An 18,760-nucleotide genomic window follows, 5' to 3' on the forward strand; every position below is an offset into this window, starting at 1 on the left:
CGGGAATCGGCTCGGCCGCCGCGCAGCCCGGCGCTGAGGGGCCGCGCGGAGCTGCCGCCCGCCACAGCCTACCGTAAATACCGTAAACACCGGCAGCTGCGCACACCCGCTACCGTATTGGCGCCCCGCGCGCAGTTCCGCCGGGAGGCGCCACCCAGGGAGGCCGAGACACTTCGTGGTTTTATTTCGGCTGCGAAGCGCGTTACACCCGGAGCGGCCCCGCTCCCCCCGCCCGCCCCGCTCCTCTCGGACTTCCCGGGCTCAAGGTCCGCTGCGCTGCGCCGGGCTCCTCCGTACAGGCCCGGGCACAGCTTCCCCCCACCCTGAGGCTGCGCCAGGAACCGGGCCCCGCCGCGGCCCTGCGCCCCCGCGGAGCCGCAGCCCGACCCGGAGCTGCCCCGGTGCGGCCGCCGGCTCCTACCACTCACCTGGCGCCAACCCGGAAGCAGCGACGGGAACTCCGGGGTCCTCTTTTTAAAATCTTCCCCGTCGCGCCAACTCCTCTGTGCTGTGCGGCAGACCCGACCGGGCCCGGAACCCCTTGTGCGCAGCCGCGCGCCCCACCGGACCGCTTTTGCGACAGCACCGACGCACAGCGCCTGTAGGGGGCGGTGTCGCCCGCAGCAACGCGGCGAGCCCCGAGGGGCGGGGCCGGAGCCGGAGGCGTTTACCGTATGTACCAGACCGCGGCGGCATCCTTATGCCTACCGTACTTATTGTAGTTAACACGAACTCCTATAGGGCCTTGAAAATAACCATTACATTTAAACCCCCCAAACCGGCATTATGTGTCCTTGTGGCCAACAAGGCCAATGGTACCTGGGGTGCATCAGGTAGAGTGTGACCAGCAGGTCGAGAGAGGTTTATCCTCCCCATCTGCTCTGCCCTGGTGAGGCCCCATCTGCAGTTCTGTGTCCAGTTCTGGGCTCCCCAGTTGAAGGACAAGAAATTACTGGAGAGAGTCCAGAGGAGGGATGCAAAGATGCTGAGGGGTCTGGAGCGTTTTTCTGATGAGGAACGACTGAGAGAGGTGGGGCTGTTCAGCCTGGAGAACAGAAGCTGAGAGGGATCTGATCAATGTTTATAAATATCTCCAGGGTGGGTGTCAGAGGATGGACCAGACCCTGTTCAGTGGTGCCCAACGCCAGGGTGAGGGGCAACGGGCACAGGCTGAAACACAGGAGGGTCCATCTGAACAGGAGGAGAAACTTCTTTGCTGGGAGGTGCCAGAGCCTGGACCAGGCTGCCCAGAGCGGCTGTGGAGTCTCCTGCTCTGAGACATTCAAACCCGCCTGGCCCGACCTGTGTGATCTGCTCTGTGACCCTGCGTGAGCAGGGGTTGGGCTGGGGGATCTGCAGAGGCCCTGCAACCCAACCCGGCGGGGATCATGAGCTGTGCCAGGGGCTTTCTGCTGGTGGCTTTTCAGTCGCCCTTCACCCGCAGAGGCCAAGCCACCCGCACCCCCGGTGCTGCTCTGCCCCCGCCGGGTCCTGCGTATCAAGCGGCGCTTCCTCCTCCGCCCGCTCCCGCCCCGGGGCCGCGCCCGCCGGCAGGTGAGCTCCGCGGGCCATGGCGTACCGGGAGCTGGTGAGGCGCTGGCACCAGGGCGTGCTGGCGGCCGACGGCGGGGACTGGGACACCGCCCTGGAGATCTTCGGCGAGATCCCGGAGCCGCCGGCGCGGATCTGCTTCAACATGGGCTGCGTGCAGCTGCTGGCGGGGCGGCCCGGGGCGGCGCTGCGGGTGAGCGGGGGGAGCCCCGGGGGGGACGCTGGGGCGGGCGGCACGGCTTGGCCGTTTCGGGTTTTGAGGGAATAATGGCTGAAACTAATAATGCCGAAATTGTTGGCCCTGAGGGTGGCGAGAGCCTGGCCCAGGTTGGCCAGAGGTGGTGGCTGAACCATCCCTGGAGACATCCCAGGCCAGGCTGGACGGGGCTCTGAGCAACCTGAGCTGGTGCAGATGTCCCTGCTCATGGCAGGGGGGCACTGGGGGAGCTGGGGAGGGCCCTTCAACCCAAACCATCTGTGATTCTATGAAACTCTCATTAAAATCCAGAGTTTCTTATCCTTCACATCCCACTAACAGCACAGATGTGAGCGGTGATGGATGCAAATGGGGCCCTGCAGCCCCGTGTGCCCATCCACAGTCCTGCTCCAGCAGTCGAGGCTGCCAGAAAGCCGCTGTGCTGGGAACCCTTTGGAACTGGAGAGCAGCTACAGGTGCAGGCAGGCAAGCGCCCTGAGGAAAAGCTTTTTTCTTACAGCACCCAGCATGTCCGCACATCTGGCTAGCCAGCTGTCAGCTGCCCAGCGAGGAGGTGCATTTGAGCTGTTTATTAATTAGCAGTAAGCAGAGCTCAGGCTGTGGTGGAGGGGCCGGGAAGAGCCATGGAGCCTCAGGCAGGGCAATTACAGAATCACCGAATCCCAGCCTGGTTGGGGTTGAAGGGCCCTCTGGAGATTATCTAGTCCAACCCCTGCTCACGCAGGGTCACCAGAGCAGATCACACAGGTCGGTCCAGGCGGGTTTGAATGTCTCCAGAGCAGGAGACTCCACACCCGCTCTGGGCAGCCTGGTCCAGGCTCTGGCACCTCATAGCAGTTTCTCCTCATGTTTAGATGAGTTTAGATTGCTATAAGGGACAACAGTGAGCAGAGCACGATGGTGCCCAAGAGAGACTTTTTAGCCCCGATGAATGGGCACGACTGGGAAGAAGCTCAGCTATGCTTCACAGAGGTCAACAGTTGGTTGGGTTTTTTTCTCTTTTATAGCACAGTAAAGCAGACGACACAAGGTTTGCTGTCGGAGCCATGGGAGAAGCAGCTGCCACCTCCCTAAGAGGTGCAGTCACTCCCTGACCTCCTGCAACATATTTTCACCCCTGCAATGCTGCCACCCCTGTCTAGCCAGTACCACAAAAGTTCATTATCTACCTACCATCTCTTTGCAATGACAGGTGAAGGAGCACACCTCCTAGCTTTCTCAGAAAGACATTAAGACAGTTTTCCCAGCACATTGTTACTTTGAACCATCAGCCACAAGCTGCTACCAGCTTTGATAATACTTGCCTGTTTTTAGCTGGGAAACTGGACCAGAAATATTGACTTGTAGGTGCAGTGTGAAGCCCATCAGCTTTCTCCCTTGCACCCCTTCTCATACTCATCACCATGGGCTGCTTCAAACAGCCTTCCCTGCTTGGGCTGGTCCCACTGCTCCCACCGTCAGGGCAAACTCTGCTCCAGGTAACACGGTTTTCTCATTACAAGATGCTGGATGGCAAACCTAGCTCATTTGTTATTTCCTGTCCATTTTCCCAAGGAAGGATAAAAACCTGAAGCTCAGCTCATACAGAGCCAAGACCTAAAAGGTGACTTGGAGCTGTCTCCTGCCCCTCAGCCCAGGTCACAGCCCAGCACTTGTCAGTCCAGAGGAGCTGGTCGCGAGCCCAGAAACAGCTTCTGCATCCAGTGCAAGAGCAGCTGGACGTGGCTGGCTGGGTGCGTGCACCCAGGCATCAACAGGAGAGATCCTAACTCATCCTTGCCATGTGTCTGTGTTTGTCTCCTTAGGCATTTGATAAAACCGTTGCGAAGGACAACTCCCTAGCCGTTGGCTTCTTTCAGAGAGGGTTTGTCCATCTGCAGCTGGAAATGTGAGTGAAGCACACATCCATTTCAGTCTTGGCTTTTCTCCTTTTAGTCATACTTTATTCCTAAACTTAAATGATTCTGTAATTCTAAAATGCACTTCGTCCTGCAATTTTAAACAGTTCATAAGGTCCAGTTTGGCCTTATAAGCAGTGTCTCAGGTCAGCAAGTCTTATCTCTGTTAAGACTGAGAAGATATGAGCTTGTACAACTCTGTGGCCCCAGGGGTGGCTACTATATGGCATTACTGTCCCATACATAGAGAGAAAGAAGCTGCTTCTGTATGCGGGGCTGCCAGGAGGTTATGTTGCCATTCAGGTTTTCTTTGGGAAAGAAAAAAATATAATTGTGACGCTAGGTGTACTGTCACGTGGTCCACACAAGCCTGGCCTTCCTAGAAATGCAGTTTGCCCCCAGGATCTGACTCTCACTCTCTGCTGACAGCAGATTTTGTGAGCCTGATCTTCATCTCACTGATTTCATGTTGGGCTTGCACCACTAGTGTCACAGGATTGATTACTCATTGTTTCCAGGTTTAAATTGCAGTGACATCCTGCTCGCAGAGGTGGGCGGAGGATGTTACAGGTCCTTTCTTACATCCAAAGTTCAGGTATTCTCTTTCCTGGTATTTTCCCCATACTTTCCAGACCTTAGTTTCCGCAAAGTGACGATATTTATTTCTGTGTGAGGGAGTTAAAGTGAGCAGTTCTGCGCTCACAGACAGCCCGTCGAGCAGCTACACGCTCTGTGCCAGCAGAGCTGCACTCGGGGATGCTGCAGCCCGGCCGGCGCGGTGGAGCTGCTCGCTCTGCTCCCAGCGCTGTGCCACGGCCGGCAGCAGCGCAGCAAGCGTGCCCCGAGCACACGCGCTGTGCAGGAGGTGAGGGCAGCACCGCTGCCAGACCTGCCCCCCGCCGCACGAGGTGACGGCCCCCAGCACCCCCTGGCTCCTTCCCTCATCAGATGCTGCTCCCACCCACCCACATCCACCCAGGCACCTTCTCTTGGCCGGGGGGCGCTGCACAGCCCTTCCCGGACCCGTCATTTCACACCTGCAGCCCGAGTGGGAACCCGTGTTGATTTCAGTTGCAGAGCTGGTGTAAATTCAGACTAATTCCCTTATCCTTAGAGTTTCTCTAAACTTCTCTTCACATTGCTGTGGCTGTGCATGTACACTCGTCATAGAATCACAGAACAGTTTGGTTGAAGGGCCCTCCCCAGCTCCCCCAGTGCCCCCCTGCCACGAGCAGGGACATCTGCACCAGCTCAGGTTGCTCAGAGCCCCGTCCAGCCTGGCCTGGGATGTCTCCAGGGATGGTTCAGCCACCACCTCTCTGGCCAACCTGGGCCAGGCTCTCACCACCCTCAGGGCCAACAATTTCTTCCTCATGTCCGGCCTGAATCTCCCTCCTTTAGTTTAAAACCACCGCCCCTTGTCCTGTCGCAACAGGCCCTGCTAAAAGTCTGTCCCCATCTTTCTTATCGGCCTCTCTTAATTACTGAAAGGCCTCAGTAAGGTCTCTCTGGAGCCTTCTCTTCTCCAGGCTGAAATCATCAGCAGGAGTTTCCCAGCCCTCACTTCTCGCCCGAGATACCTGCCAGGACAAAACTGCCAGCAGCGAGCTGGGCAAGGAGCCCACAGCATTTGTTAATCTCTGTTCCTTACATTTTCTTCTGCTTGGAACTGCAACTATTTCAGGTATCAAAACCTACTGTCCATCCCAATCAGTAAAACTGTGCAGATGATCCCAGACACACCACATTCATTTTTTTCTAACTACCATCAAGGAGAGGACAGGGAATTTTCTGTGGTCACAAGAGGTCACATCTCTGGTGCAGCTCTCCTCATCCAGGCTACAGAGAAGAATACCTTTTTTGCTAGCTTGATTTTTGAACTTCTTAGAGTCTTCAGCTTTTTTATCTCAGTTTCTCCGGTCATCTCTGCGTTGTAGGTATGAAGAAGCTCTCTCTGACTATCAAATGGCCTTCAGTCATCTAAGAAAAAACACCTTCATCGATTACAAGCAGCTGGGGCTGAGGCACATACTGTATGCATGGGAGGTAAGAGTCAGCCTGTCTCAGCAGCCCTTCCCCTCTGCTGGGGCGTTCAGCAGCAGGAGTTAGTAACCAGAGAGCTTTTCAAGACAGTGCACTAGAACAGTAAAATATTCTGCTTGCACTTTTTTTTTTTTTAAAGGAACTTAATCATAAGGGTCATAAAACAATGTCGTCTCCGAAGAGTTTAACAAATTACACAGCTTGAAAAGTAAAACCGTTCAGAGCAGATGCTCAGGAATTATCTGTGCCTGTAATATTTATGCTTACATGTGTGTAAATATGCATGTAAGTCTTGTGAACTCAGCTCTAAAAGCTGAAATAGGTTGAGGTATAGACAGATGGGAACAAAATTGGTCCATAATGAAGACTCTAAGAAACTGATGTGCATGAAAGCCTGTCTTTTCAACTGTAGCAACTGGTCTTAACATTACCTCTGGGTTTCACCTCACACACTGGGCTGCAAGGGGGGGTTTACTTCTGCAACACTTCACTCTGCTGCTCTTGCACTGGTAAATGGAGTCAACCTGCCACATCCAGTTCAAAAAAAGATCTAAGTCTGAATTGATTATAAATACTTGGAATATTTGGGATGTAAAAGACTCCTAGAAACTGTACTTTACTGCAAGGGTTCATTTTGTCTTCTATTCTGAGTCCACACACACAGACCGAAGAGCAGATACAGGAGAGTATTTAAATCTTGATTCCCGCAAGAGTGAGGAGTCATTGTGTGACTCAAGTCAAGCATGGCCAGAAACCTGTCCTTCCATCTCGGTCAATTTTCATGCACCTTATACCTGGCAGGAAGAACCTATCATTGGCATCTGTGGTATTAGCTAAACCTCATGGTTTTTAACGGTTTCAATGCCATAGCGCTGCCTTCTCTGAACTCACACACACTTGGAAACAACAGGTTCCCTTTGAAAGGTGCGGGGCTGCAGCAGGAGGAGGTTGGTATATCCCGGTGCGAACGTGCAGGTCTGCATGCTCTGGGTATTGCCAGGACGCGTGTGCTCACTGTGCTGGCACTCCAGCCTCAGGACCTGCATCCTGATTGACCACATCTTGCTCTTACATCTACCTGCAGCTCACTTTTCAAAATACACAAATGTAACCCTCCTGCAGAGCTGTGCCATCGGCTTTCCCCGTGCACGGCCTCTCACATGCCGCGTCTGATGTTCTCTAGGGAGAGGGAATGTGCGGTGTGGTTTGAAAATCCAGGAATACTTACCTCTTGCAAAGGCTCTAGCAGTCCTGAGCTGAGTCAGAGCTGCTGCCTTGCCTCTCCAAACAGGATCATCCCTGCAGTTCCTGTAGATGTTCAGGATGACCATTCCCCGCTGGCCCCCAAACCGCAGCCTTCTCCTGTCGTGAGGGAAGGAAGAGCATCCCATTAGCTGCACCACTGTCATCCAGATCCCGTTGTCCCTAAACCAGGGTTCTTTACCCCGTGTGCATGCAGATGAGCCAAATTCTGCACACAGAGACATTGATTTTATTACAGAGTTGTACAACATAGATTAAACTAGCATACTGGCAATACAAAAGTCTTGATCATTTATACAAAATCCTATCAGTATATACACACCCTCAGGGCAGTCCTGTAGGGCTCATTGGTTACAATATTTGCATACAAGTTCTATTTATTTATGTACATGTATATATTTATATACTTATATATTTATATACTTGTATTTGCATACAAGCTTTATATACTCTTACTACGTATGCTTGGTGAGTAGGGGTCCTGGAGGTGGTAACCTTTGGCTGGGAGGTGTGGTTTTGTATTAAAATGATATTATAATGAGCAAAGTTTACTTTAGGTTTATCACATCCTCAAAATTTGGCAATAATCACAACATAATCAGCTGTCCATGGCTCTCAATTCCAGGATAGGTTTTGTTCTACAATTGAAAGTTAATTACTGCTAGACATCTCATCTATTATTAGCCTACTAGTAACTTTCTAGTAGGCCCCATGGTCAGGTCTTTCAGCCTGTCTAGCAACAATACCACAAAACAATTTACAAGCTGATCACCCTGTCGTGTAAGGCAGCAAGAAATGTGACAGTGGGTCTGTCAGATCACACTGCTGCCTGTGGACCAGCAGCTTCTCCGTACACTGACCGTTGGCCAGGGAGGAGATCTCCCAGTCTCCCACACCGTGTAGATCAAGGCTTCCCAACACCCGGTGTGTAACACTCCCAGCCTTTGCCGCTTCACCGCTGAGCAGACTTACGTGCCACTAAAGGGTAACAGGCTACGGCTGACAACTTGCACATTCACAGCCCGCTACAGTGTGAAATACATTTAGTTATTTTGCAGTGAAAGGGAATCAGAATTACTCTGGCGCAGCAAAAAATATCACCTAGTTGCATACAGAAGAAACCTTGTGCAACTTGCCAAGAAAATCCTTACTGGCCTTTCAGATGCAGGAAGGATAAAATTAAAACGTGTATGGTACCAGAGCCTTCATCTGGTCTTCCCCTGGCCTCAAGCAAAACTGGCAGCTCCAGCACACCCAGGGGCTGGCCTGGAGGTGCAGCTTTTCTCTCTTGCCACTCTGATTATGGAGTTTTTCAGCTGTGTTGCTCAGACTGCCTTCCCGGCGGCGCAGCAGGGAGCAGATCGGTGCTGCTGTGTCTGTGCTGTTTGGGTCCCTGGTGCGGTTCAGTGCGTTGTGTTGGGCGCGTGCTCGCTCTCAGCGCCCTGAGTCCTGCTCCCCTCGCCCGCTCAGGTGCTGTACAGCACGGCAGCAGCGCAGTGCCGGCTGCGGCAGTGGCAGGAGGCCAGGGCCACCCTGGAAAAAGCTGTTGTGTGGAGACCTGAAGGAAGAACAGCAATCCTGGACATGGCCCTCGAGCGGGTGCAGGTAAAACCACCTCTGTGGGTTCCTGGGTGTGTGTATTGGGCTCAAGTTAAGAAATACAAGATAAGAATGTGCTAATTGTTGTATGTTTGGGTTTTCCTCTCTACCCACCTGCTTGGAGATCTGGTAACAGAGTCTAAGCCATTTGCTTGTGATGTTCTACTAAACTAGGGCTTCAGCTAATCAAGTAGCTCCCGCACCCCCAGGTGCTTCATAGCACAGAAACACCGTAGTGGAAAATGACGGGACAACCTCTCAGGTTGGGAAGTTGCTTCCCAGTCCCTGTGTCCAGGAGCTCAGTTCTATCGGTACCTGTACTGTAAAGCAAGCTGCCTCACGCAGGGTTTAAGTGCAGAACCCCTGCAAGCGCAGATTTGGAGGGTCTCCCTTTTCATGACACTGGGTGACTTTTTTTAATCCCTTTGGCCTCAGATCCCTTTGGCAGTTCAGATATTAATGACAATCACATTTAGAGCTTAAGTAGAGTGTAAAAGTTATTTCCAGAGTTGGTTCTGAAGAATAGTTTCCTGTTAGACGCTTTTATGATCAGGAGCAACTTGCAGATCTCTGATTAACATCTCCTGGAGGGTTCATTATTTTGCTACCTCCACACTTCCTTATCTTATTTGTATCCTTTCTAAGAGATGATCACTTTTTCTTTTTTAATCTGATCATCTCTTCTAGCATCATGTTTGTGCTTTACATTAGTGTACTTTTTATATTTGCTACTAGCATACTACTCAGTGGTTGAACACAGGAGAAAAAAGCAATGTTTGAAGTCAAATAGGAAAAATGCTTAGAGATTTGTTTAAAAAACTTTACTCCACTGCTCTCCCTTCCCACCCATCCCATACCAACAGAGTTAGTCTTTGACTCAACGCTGGGTAGTGGCTGCTGAGCTCCTAGTTTGCATGTGCTTGTTCAACCTGAGTGACCTTTTTCAAGTTCACAGCCATAATTTTTGCCCCAGTGTCTTCCTGGAGCTGCTCTTGCACACACAGGGAAGCTATACTTGCTTTTCACTGCTGTTATGTTTCATTTAATATTAATTGATGGCTCTTATCTGCTTTCCCTGCCCTAGGACTGTCTGTTTTTAGAGCCTATGCAGGTTCCTCTCGGGGAATTTTTCAGACCACGAAAGAAGGAAGTTGAACAGCTGGATTCAAAAGATTTCCTGGGTAAACCCAAGGTAACGGGCATGTGATTGTAAAGATTACCAGCAAGCAGATTAAAATCCCCCTTTCTCCTGTCTCCAGTGAGCATTACCATTGGCCACTCCGCCAATCACTGCGTTCATGGAGACCCAAGAGCAGCACTGTCAGGGATTGCAGCCGCCCAAGGCATCTGGGACACAGAAGCCAAAATTTGTTAGAATTGCCACGTCTTCTATCAAAACTGCACTTTGGTGCTAAAAAAAAACTTCCCAGTCCTGGTCACTTTAAACTCTGAAAAAGCTGAACAGGTACTTAGAGAGGCCTGGGGTTGTCCTTTTGCTGACAATGACCTTTTCAAGAGGAGCACATTCCTCCAGCTGCATTCCCAGAGGGACAGGCAGGCACTTGGGAGACAAATGCTTTGTCACGTCCTTGGTGTAAGTCAGCAGAGCATTTCTCTGTTCCCTTCTGTGACCAGTGCAGTCAGCAGAAGTGCCACAGGCCAGAGAGCACTGACATGAGTAAACGGAAGAGAAAGTAATTCATTCGCGTGCTTTTAAAGAAACCTTGGCAAGACTTAAAACACACAGGGACACAACCTGTTGAAGCTGTTTTGGGAACCCGGCTCTGCTTTTTTCACTATGTGCATGGCTCTACTTTATGCCTGACCTTAGGATGTCAGAGTGAAACGGGTTTGAGTAGATAACCTTGCGTGAAGTTTGCGAGTCTCTTCATCCAGCCTGGATTCAGTCATTGCTTTGTCCTCTGACAGGTGATCTCGTCCATCATTCCCAATGATGAGTACTTTGGCTTCGAGCCTCTCAGGCATCAGGTGAGCAAGACATAGCTGTGAAAGGAGGAATGGAGCTGTCATGGAGCTCCAGGTAGGGCCTCAGATCCTAACACCTGTTCAGAGGGACAGTAAATAAGGTGGCACTGTTGCTGTATAAGGTACTGTTGTAAATAGATGTTGTTTCTCCCACAGAAACAGGGCATTTACGAACCCAGTGCTGATGCTCTGCGGTAAGTGTTCAGTTCCACCATGGTCTAACTCTCACTATTTCTCTTCAGAAGGTCACGTTTTATTCTCTGCTGTCTTTATCTGAAGACTCTGTGGGATCCATGCCCACTTCTCACCAAGGGTGAATGACAAACCTGCAAAGGCTTCTGTGACTGCAAAAGGTGCTGCAGTTAGTGGCATCTCTCATGCAAGAGTCTCAGAGCAGTTTGCAGGAGCTGATTTGATAGTCTTGGGAGACAAGCACAGATCATGCCATGGCTGGGGAATGGAAGCAGAGAGAGGTTGTGGGACCTGCCCGGACCCATGGCAGAGGATGCTCAGCTGTCCCGTCCTAGTTCCCAGAACAAGGCTTCTAAGAAATCACTCCCAGCCCTGCTGTGCTGAGCCAAAACTCAGTCCTGGTTCAAAACCACGTGAAAGTAATTTGGTTTGGTGATACTGTGCCAAGAGTAATTCAGGGATGAGTTTAATAATTGTTTTGATCTGGAGGATATTGGTAAAATGAAAATGTGTCAGTTGCATTTGGGAAACTTAAGTGTTTTCCAAGCTTGTTTTGTTCCCAGTTGGACCAAAGAGTAGCAATGGAAATCATAACTTCCCAACTTTTGGCACGTGCCACTTTTGATCAGTGCAGTGCTCTGGATCAAAGCCATCCAGCACCAGAAGTCCAGGGTTTGTAAAGGTGCTGTCATTCCCATTCTCTCTTTCCAGAGACGGCGAATCAGGCTACTACCGAGTTTTGTCCCAGTATTACCCTGAGGGCTCGGAAAAGGTGGCAGTGAAAGGTGGCAGTTTGGTGTTTGTGCTGACAAGAGGAGGGGATGGCTGGGCCACAGCCATTCACAATGGACAGGTAAGGAAACCAGAGGAGCTTTCCAGCGCGTCCCCGCCGGCAGAGACCACAGCCCTGCCTGTGAGCAGGAACCTGCTGCAGCCCCCTGAGCACATTCCTTGGGGACCCACCTGGAGCTTTTGCAGAGCAGAGGAGGTCAGGGCTCGTTTCCACGGAGCGCTTGCTAGCTGCAGGTTTTTCTGGCACTTCGCAGAATCACAGCATCCCAGCCTGGTTGGGTTGCAGGGCCCTCTGCAGATCCCCCAGCCCAACCCTGCTCTCGCAGGGTCACAGAGCAGATCACACAGGTCGGTCCAGGCGGGTTTGAATGTCTCAGAGAAGGAGACTCCACAGCCGCTCTGGGCAGCCTGGTCCAGGCTCTGGCACCTCCCAGCAAAGAAGTTTCTCCTCACGTTCAGATGGACCCTCCTGTGTTTCAGTCTGTGCCCGTTGCCCCTCACCCTGGCGTTGGGCACCACTGAACAGGGTCTGGTCCATCCTCTGACACCCACCCTGGAGATATTGATCACCATAAATAAGGTCTCTTCTCAGCTTTCTCCAGCTGAACAGCCCCAGCTCTCTCAGCCTTTCCTTATAAGAAAGATGTTCCAGACCCCTCAGCATCTTTGCAGCTCTCTTCTGGACTCTCTCCAGTAATTCCTTGTCCTTCTTAAACTGGGGAGCCCAGAACTGGACGCAGTTCTGCAGATGGGGCCTCACCAGGGCAGAGCAGATGGGGAGGAACCTCCCTCGACCTGCTTGATCACACTTTTCCTAAGGCACCCCAGGTATCATTGGCCTTCTTGGCCACAAAGGCACATTGTTGACTCATGGTCAACCTGTTGTTCACCAGGACACCCAGGTCCTTCTCAGCAATGCTGCTTGGCTCCCACCAGCTTCTCCCATTCTCCTCTGTAGCTCCACAAGAGCATCTTTTGGGGCACTTGTGCTCTCCGCCATACAGGATCCTATGGTGGAATCATGTAGGGTAACAGACCTCACCAAGGAGCAGCATTTAGAGCAGTATTTGTCACTTGAGAGCTCTAAAGAGCTGAACAGACGGGTCAGTCCTTACTTGGTATGTAGTGTCTCTGTTAAATTAACTCTTGGGAGGTTTTGGGAGAGTTTCAGCTGTACAGGAAGGTCTTATAAAGGGCTCTAGAGAAGACCTAAGGAATTAAAGCTCAGCAAATCTGACATCCTTCTGCAGACTAGGGAACTATAGTAGAAACAGATAAATGTGACAACATGCTGACTGAAGCCATTTCTCATGTGTCTACTTAAGTTCTTTGAAAGAGCCAGTGCATACGTGGCTTAGGCTGAGCCAGTGAATATATTATCTGCCTATATTTCCAAAAAAAGTCAAAAGATTCTTCACAAGACCACTAAGAAAAACAGTAAGCTGTTTGAGCAAGAGAGGCAGTGCTCTAAGGACTAATAAAAGGTGAAAATGTAGAAATTACAGCTGGGCATAAATGAACAGGTTTGGGGTTTTGTTTGTTGTTTGTGGGTTTTTTGCTTTGTTTTGTTTGTTTGTTTGTTTTAAGAAAGGATGTCCCCACACAGAATCTGCTGTGGCCTAAGCATTTAGCATATTCCTAAGTGATGTAGTAGTAGGGATAGTGATCTAGTGCTTCTTAAGGTGATTGTGTTCCATGACAGACAATCCCGAGCCAACAGTGAACAATTACAGAAGTATTTGAATGTGCTGGTTGATGGCTCAGTGAAGTGTCAGATGAAACTCAAAGCCAAAAGAAGTAAAATAATAGACACTGGGGAAAATAAAAGCATAATTACTCACAATGATCGATTGAAATCAATAGCAGTGGCTGAGAGGATACAGCAATACTGCTGGGCTGGTATCCTCGCCACCCTTGCTGCTCCCTTCCTAAGCACCCATTTTAGGAGCAGGGTGTTGAGCTTGCTGGGTGTTGGGTCTGTTGCATCGCAGCCATTCCATCACAGCACTGCGTTCAGCAGAAAACACATGCAAAGGGACCACTGGATTTTGTTCAGCACTTTCTGAGCACAAGCCATGTGGGCTGCTGTACCTGACGGTGGGCACGTGGGGCTTGCAGCGGTTCTGCCAGGACAGCAGCAGCGCAGAGTGGGGCTGGGGGGCTGGGGCTGCACCCCAGCAGCAGCTCCTGTCTCATCCTGCTCTGCTTTGTGTCCCGCAGGAGCTGCGCATACCCAGCTCTCTCCTGGAACCTGCCTCGAAGAGGGATAAATGGGTGAGCTAACAACCTTGCAACCAGGCATAGGAAAGGGACCAAGAGATACATTCAGGACATTTATTTGTAAGGTTATCACAAGATAGGACAACTGTGTCCTAGGTATTATTATCTCTTTGCCACCGTGGGCAATGGAGCACACAAAGATGAGCAGCTGCCATAGCTCTCCTGACCCACTGAAACTTGCTGGGGCACTGGAACACACTGATGAATTTGAGGGCTTGAGGCGTGTTGTCCAGGCTGCTCCCGTGATGTCTGTAGCCACTAGGTGTAGCACAGAAGCAGGCGAGAAGTCCTCCCATGTTCTAGTTCACCAGTAGCGTGAGAGCAGGTTAATCTCCTGCCATAGGATGGTAATATCTTGAACATGCACTGCTTTTTGTCTCAAGGCCATGCACCTATGCTGTAAACCCTCACCTTTGACTTGGGAAAACTTCCTTCATCTCCTGTCTCCACCACAGGCGTATCCACACATGGTCGCCATCATTTTTGATCTGAACCCAGTGCAGAAAGGTGCAACTCAGACTCCTGTAGCCTGTGAGAGATTTTTGAAGCACATGGTTGTTCTGACATTGCTATGATTTTTTTTTTTTCACTCTCTGAATGAGTCCCTGGCCATAACAGACACTTGGGCATTTGCTCCATGGCTGTCTCACTGTGAGCCAGCCCAGGTTCCCAGGTGAGCTGGCAGATGGTGGGCAGAGCCCTCAGCACAACGTGAGCAACCTCCTTCTGCTCCAGCACCAACCCAGTGAGGGGCAGGAGCCCAAGGAAGTCCCACCAAACCTCTTGTCACTCTACTACCCTGAGAGCCGCAGAAGCCATTAAGAGCCTGAGTCCTCTGCCTCATCCAGCCAGTTCATGAACTCCCTGGGGCTCTCTATGGGGTTATACCCAGAAATCTAGAAGTGGCTGCAGCCTCTGTCATGCACACCAGCTTTGTCCAGTCTCCAGTGTCTTCTGCTCACTCATTTCTGATGTTGTTCTGTTGCAGAAGATCAGCAATGGGATTCCCCTCCCTCCTGCCCAGGTGCCTCCCAGCCGACTCCACGTGAAGCAGAACCCAGGTAGTCCCCGGGGCCAGGGACCTGCGTAGGTGCCACGTGAAGCTGTGCCCACCCCCTGCTTTAGGAGTGGGAGGGTGCTGGTTGCCCATGGCGGCCGTGGCTGCCTGTGTGCCAGCGGGTTGCCGAAGAGCTGCCAGAGGCCTCTGCTGACTGCAGGCGCTGCTCCTCTGCTCTTGTTTTGTTCTGCAGAATCTCCTGGAAATGCTTCTGCAAATGATGCTGGTGCCCAGATGGACGTGAAGGTAAAATGTTTCACAGGTGAAGCTGCTACAGCCTCAAGAGATCAAGGCTGTGAGAAGTGCAAGATTGCTGGCCAGATCCTCCAAAATTCCTGAGCTGCCCTGAAATCACTGGAAAAAAACTCTTCCTCTGCCCATTTTCCTGTTTTGAGGAGGCTCACAGGTGGCCTTTCCTCCAGCGATCCCAAGCCTGTGCCCATACAGCTCTGTGAGGCGGCCCAAGGCTGAGGCTCACCAGGGCAGTGCCCTTTGCCACCCTCCAAGGAGCCAAGAGCCCCAGACATGCCAGTGTTCTCAGACATGTGCTTTTCAGCCCATTTTGCAAGAGAGAGCTGACTTTGAACTACCTATGGTCCCTTCTCCCCTCCTCCTGTGTGGCATTTTCTGTCCCCATCAGTCTGGGTACCACAATTCATTCTTGTCTATGTTCTTCCGGGATTATGTCCTCTGATGCAGCTCCATGTCATTACCAACCACTGTGTGTGACGGAGCTGGAATCTCTTGTGTCCACTTGAGGACAGCACCTCTCTGGCAGTGCCAGCTGCAGATCAGCTCTACTCCCTTCGTCTTTGCCACCCCTTTTTGTAGGGCTTTTGGAGGAATTTTTTGTTAGCTGTACTTCAGCCAGCAGTCTGGAGGAACTGGGGCCCTGCTCATATAAGTTTGGGGTTGCGAGGTACCTGTGCGATCGGACCAGAAACAGGCCTCCTGGGTCATGGGAGGAGCGTTCGATCCCAGGCTTCAAATTTGTAGTTCCTCCTCTCAAATTCAGATCTGCATTTTGATGCTGCACTACTGTTACATGGTAGCACTGAGCCAAGGGGCTGTGTCTGTGTCACCTCTTGATATGAGAATCCTGAATAACCAGACAGTCCACGGTGCCACATCTCTCAGCAGATCCCACCGACCCGAGGAGAAGCTTCACCCAGCCCGGACAGACCCATCGTGCTGCGGGTGCGCTGCGAGTGCTCCGTGGTGGTGCGGGCGGGCGAGGCGCCGTCACTGCCGGAGCTGCGGGCTCTGCTGGGGGAGCGGTTCGGGCTGCAGGCAGAGCGAGGGAAGCTGAGGTACCCCCGTGCTCTTGGTGCATGAGTGTGTGGGGTCCTGGGGACAGCAGGGTGACCATGAGCCAGCACTGGGCCCTTGTGGCCAGGAAGGGCAGTGGGACCTGGGGGGGATTAGAAGGGGGGTGGTCAGTAGGTCAGAGAGGTTCTCCTGCCCCTCTGCTCTGCCCTGGTGAGACCTCATCTGGAATATTGTGTCCAGTTCTGGGCCGCTCAGTTCCAGAAGGACAGGGAACTGCTGGAGAGAGTCCAGCGCAGCCACGAAGATGCTGGAGGGAGTGGAGCATCTCCCGGGTGAGGAAAGGCTGAGGAGCTGGGGCTCTGGAGCTGGAGAAGAGGAGACTGAGGGGTGACTCATTCATGGGGATCAATATGGAAAGGGGGAGTGTCAGGAGGATGGAGCCAGGCTCTTCTGGGTGACAACCAGTGATAGGACAAGGGGCAATGGGTACAAACTGGAACACGGGAGGTTCCACTGAAATATGAGAAGAAACTTCTTCATGGTGAGGGTGGCAGAGCCTGGCCCAGGCTGCCCAGGGAGGTTGTGGAGTCTCCTTCTCTGCAGACATTCCAACCCGCCTGGACACCTTCCTGTGTAACCTCATCTGGGTGTTCCTGCTCCGGCGGGGGGATTGGACTGGATGAGCTTTCGAGGTCCCTTCCAATCCCTGACATTCTGGGATTCTGTGTGACAGGGTGGCAGCAGCCGTTCTCCTGGGGGCACAGACCTGCATCTGGTCTCCTGAGAATGTTTAATTGGGGTCAAAGCGCTCTGGCAGAGGTTTAGTGAGGATGTGAACACGCAGCCTTCCTTGCAGGGCTAACCTCCCTGTGGCTTTTGGCATGGAGAACAGCCCGTGCTCCATGGGCTTTGGAAGCCTGAAGGATCTTTCCCAGGAAACTGTATCATGATCAAGAAATGGGGGAGCAGAAGGAAAAACTCTGTGCACAGGCAGCTGCTGTATGTTGGCTTTTCTCCTGCTCAGCTCAGTCTTTGAGATGCACTAGGATCAACGCAGAGTCCTGGGGTGAGGTCTCCCTGGGTGTGACAGCCCTGGGGGCACACAGTGTACTCAGGACACTTTAGGATCTTCTCCTCGAGTGTGTGAGGAGGTGACAGTGCCACTCCCTAACAGTGCCCTGTGTCACTGTGCAAGATGACAAGCTCAGAGCTGGCTTACAGGGGGGACTTGTTAAGACTGAAGATGGTAGAGGATTAGGCTTGCCTCTGAGTTTGGCTTTAAGTGAGATGATTTGAGCTGTGTTAATGAACCCTTCCAGCTACAGGCATTCGGATGGCAAAGAACTGGGTGCAGTTTCAGGAGAGGAGGATCTACAGAAGATGTGGCAGCAGCTGACAGATGGCCGGCTGACGCTCTGCTGCCAGGTACGTGGGCTGTGACAAGCTTCTCTGCTGTGCTGGACTCTAATCCAGTCTCCACTTTGCCTTGCAACCTCCATGACGACTTTCTCCTGTAGGACTCGGACTCCCACTCAGGCAGACCCGTCCTCTACCAGATGCTGGCTCGGCACTCGTACCTCGCGCAGGGACCAGGGGACCTGGAGTTCGGCAAGGGAGATGTGCTGGACATCCTCTCCGAAGGTAGCTCTGCAGTCCTGTCCTCACGCTTGTACTGGGCCAGGCTTTTGGAGGCTGCTCTGGGGAGGGACTGGGGAGTAGATGGCCCCTCCAGTGCTCTCTCAGGAGGTACAGGATTGTGCTGGGTTTTGCCCAGAGTTAAATTCCACCCATGAAAACTCTCACTGACCCCACTCACATGGGCCAGGGCTCATCCTGCTCCTTTCTGTTTTCCCAGTGAACGAGGACTGGCTCGAAGGACGCTGCAATGGTCAGATTGGCATCTTCCCCAAGTGCTTTGCAACCCAGACCAGCTGTGATGCCACCTTCCTGTAGTGAACAGGAACCTTTTCCTGCCAACTGCATGGTCTCTCGGGGGTGGGAGACACCAGTCCCAGCTCATCTGGGCCACAGCCCGGAGCTCTGCTGAACCCACGCAGGAGGTGTCCCCCACTGCCAGACCCCATGGGCTCAGTTCCAGCAGTCCCACAGCATTTTCTGCAGCCTGTTCCCAGACCTGGCATTTTTACTTCTGGGCTTATGCTGCTAAAGATGTGCTTGTACAGGGCTGAGAGAAGTGAGAGGGATTTGGTGTTTGGCCATGGGAAATGTCTATGTGGCAGCTCAGAGTGCAGGGGCTCAGATTGCTGGGTGGGAAGAGGTTCCTCTGGATGGACGTTGTCACCCCCTCCCTTGTTGCTCAAGCTCAGGCTGGGAAGGCTGAGCCTCACTCTAAGGAAGCCACGGACAGCCCTCTGTGAGCAGGAGACAGAGCCCCGTTCCCCAGACCTTTGGGCCACATATCCTTATCTCCACCAGATGGAAATCATAGAATCACAGAACAGTTTGGGTTGAAGGGCCCTTCCCAGTTCCCCCAGTGCCCTCCCTGCCATGAGCAGGGACATCTGCACCAGCTCAGGTTGCTCAGAGCCCCGTCCAGCCTGGCCTGGGATGTCTCCAGGGATGGTTCAGCCACCACCTCTCTGGCCAACCTGG

General features: G+C 52.3%; 1 protein-coding gene across 1 annotated transcript; it reads left to right on the forward strand.

Annotated features, from left to right (window-relative positions):
* The first annotated feature begins 1,570 nt into the window (after positions 1-1,570).
* On the forward strand, positions 1,571-18,100 carry NOXA1 (NADPH oxidase activator 1). Its single transcript, XM_065648752.1, has 15 exons — positions 1,571-1,744; positions 3,574-3,656; positions 5,604-5,712; positions 8,443-8,577; positions 9,656-9,763; positions 10,501-10,560; positions 10,714-10,751; positions 11,461-11,602; positions 13,762-13,815; positions 14,810-14,894; positions 15,072-15,124; positions 16,016-16,188; positions 17,467-17,572; positions 17,665-17,788; positions 18,003-18,100. Exons 1-15 carry the CDS (start codon positions 1,571-1,573, stop codon positions 18,098-18,100), a joined length of 1,542 nt encoding a protein of 513 aa, XP_065504824.1.
* The last annotated feature ends 660 nt before the right edge of the window (positions 18,101-18,760 follow it).

Source organism: Caloenas nicobarica, chromosome 19, assembly GCF_036013445.1.
Source record: "Caloenas nicobarica isolate bCalNic1 chromosome 19, bCalNic1.hap1, whole genome shotgun sequence".
Lineage (NCBI taxonomy): Eukaryota > Metazoa > Chordata > Aves > Columbiformes > Columbidae > Caloenas > Caloenas nicobarica.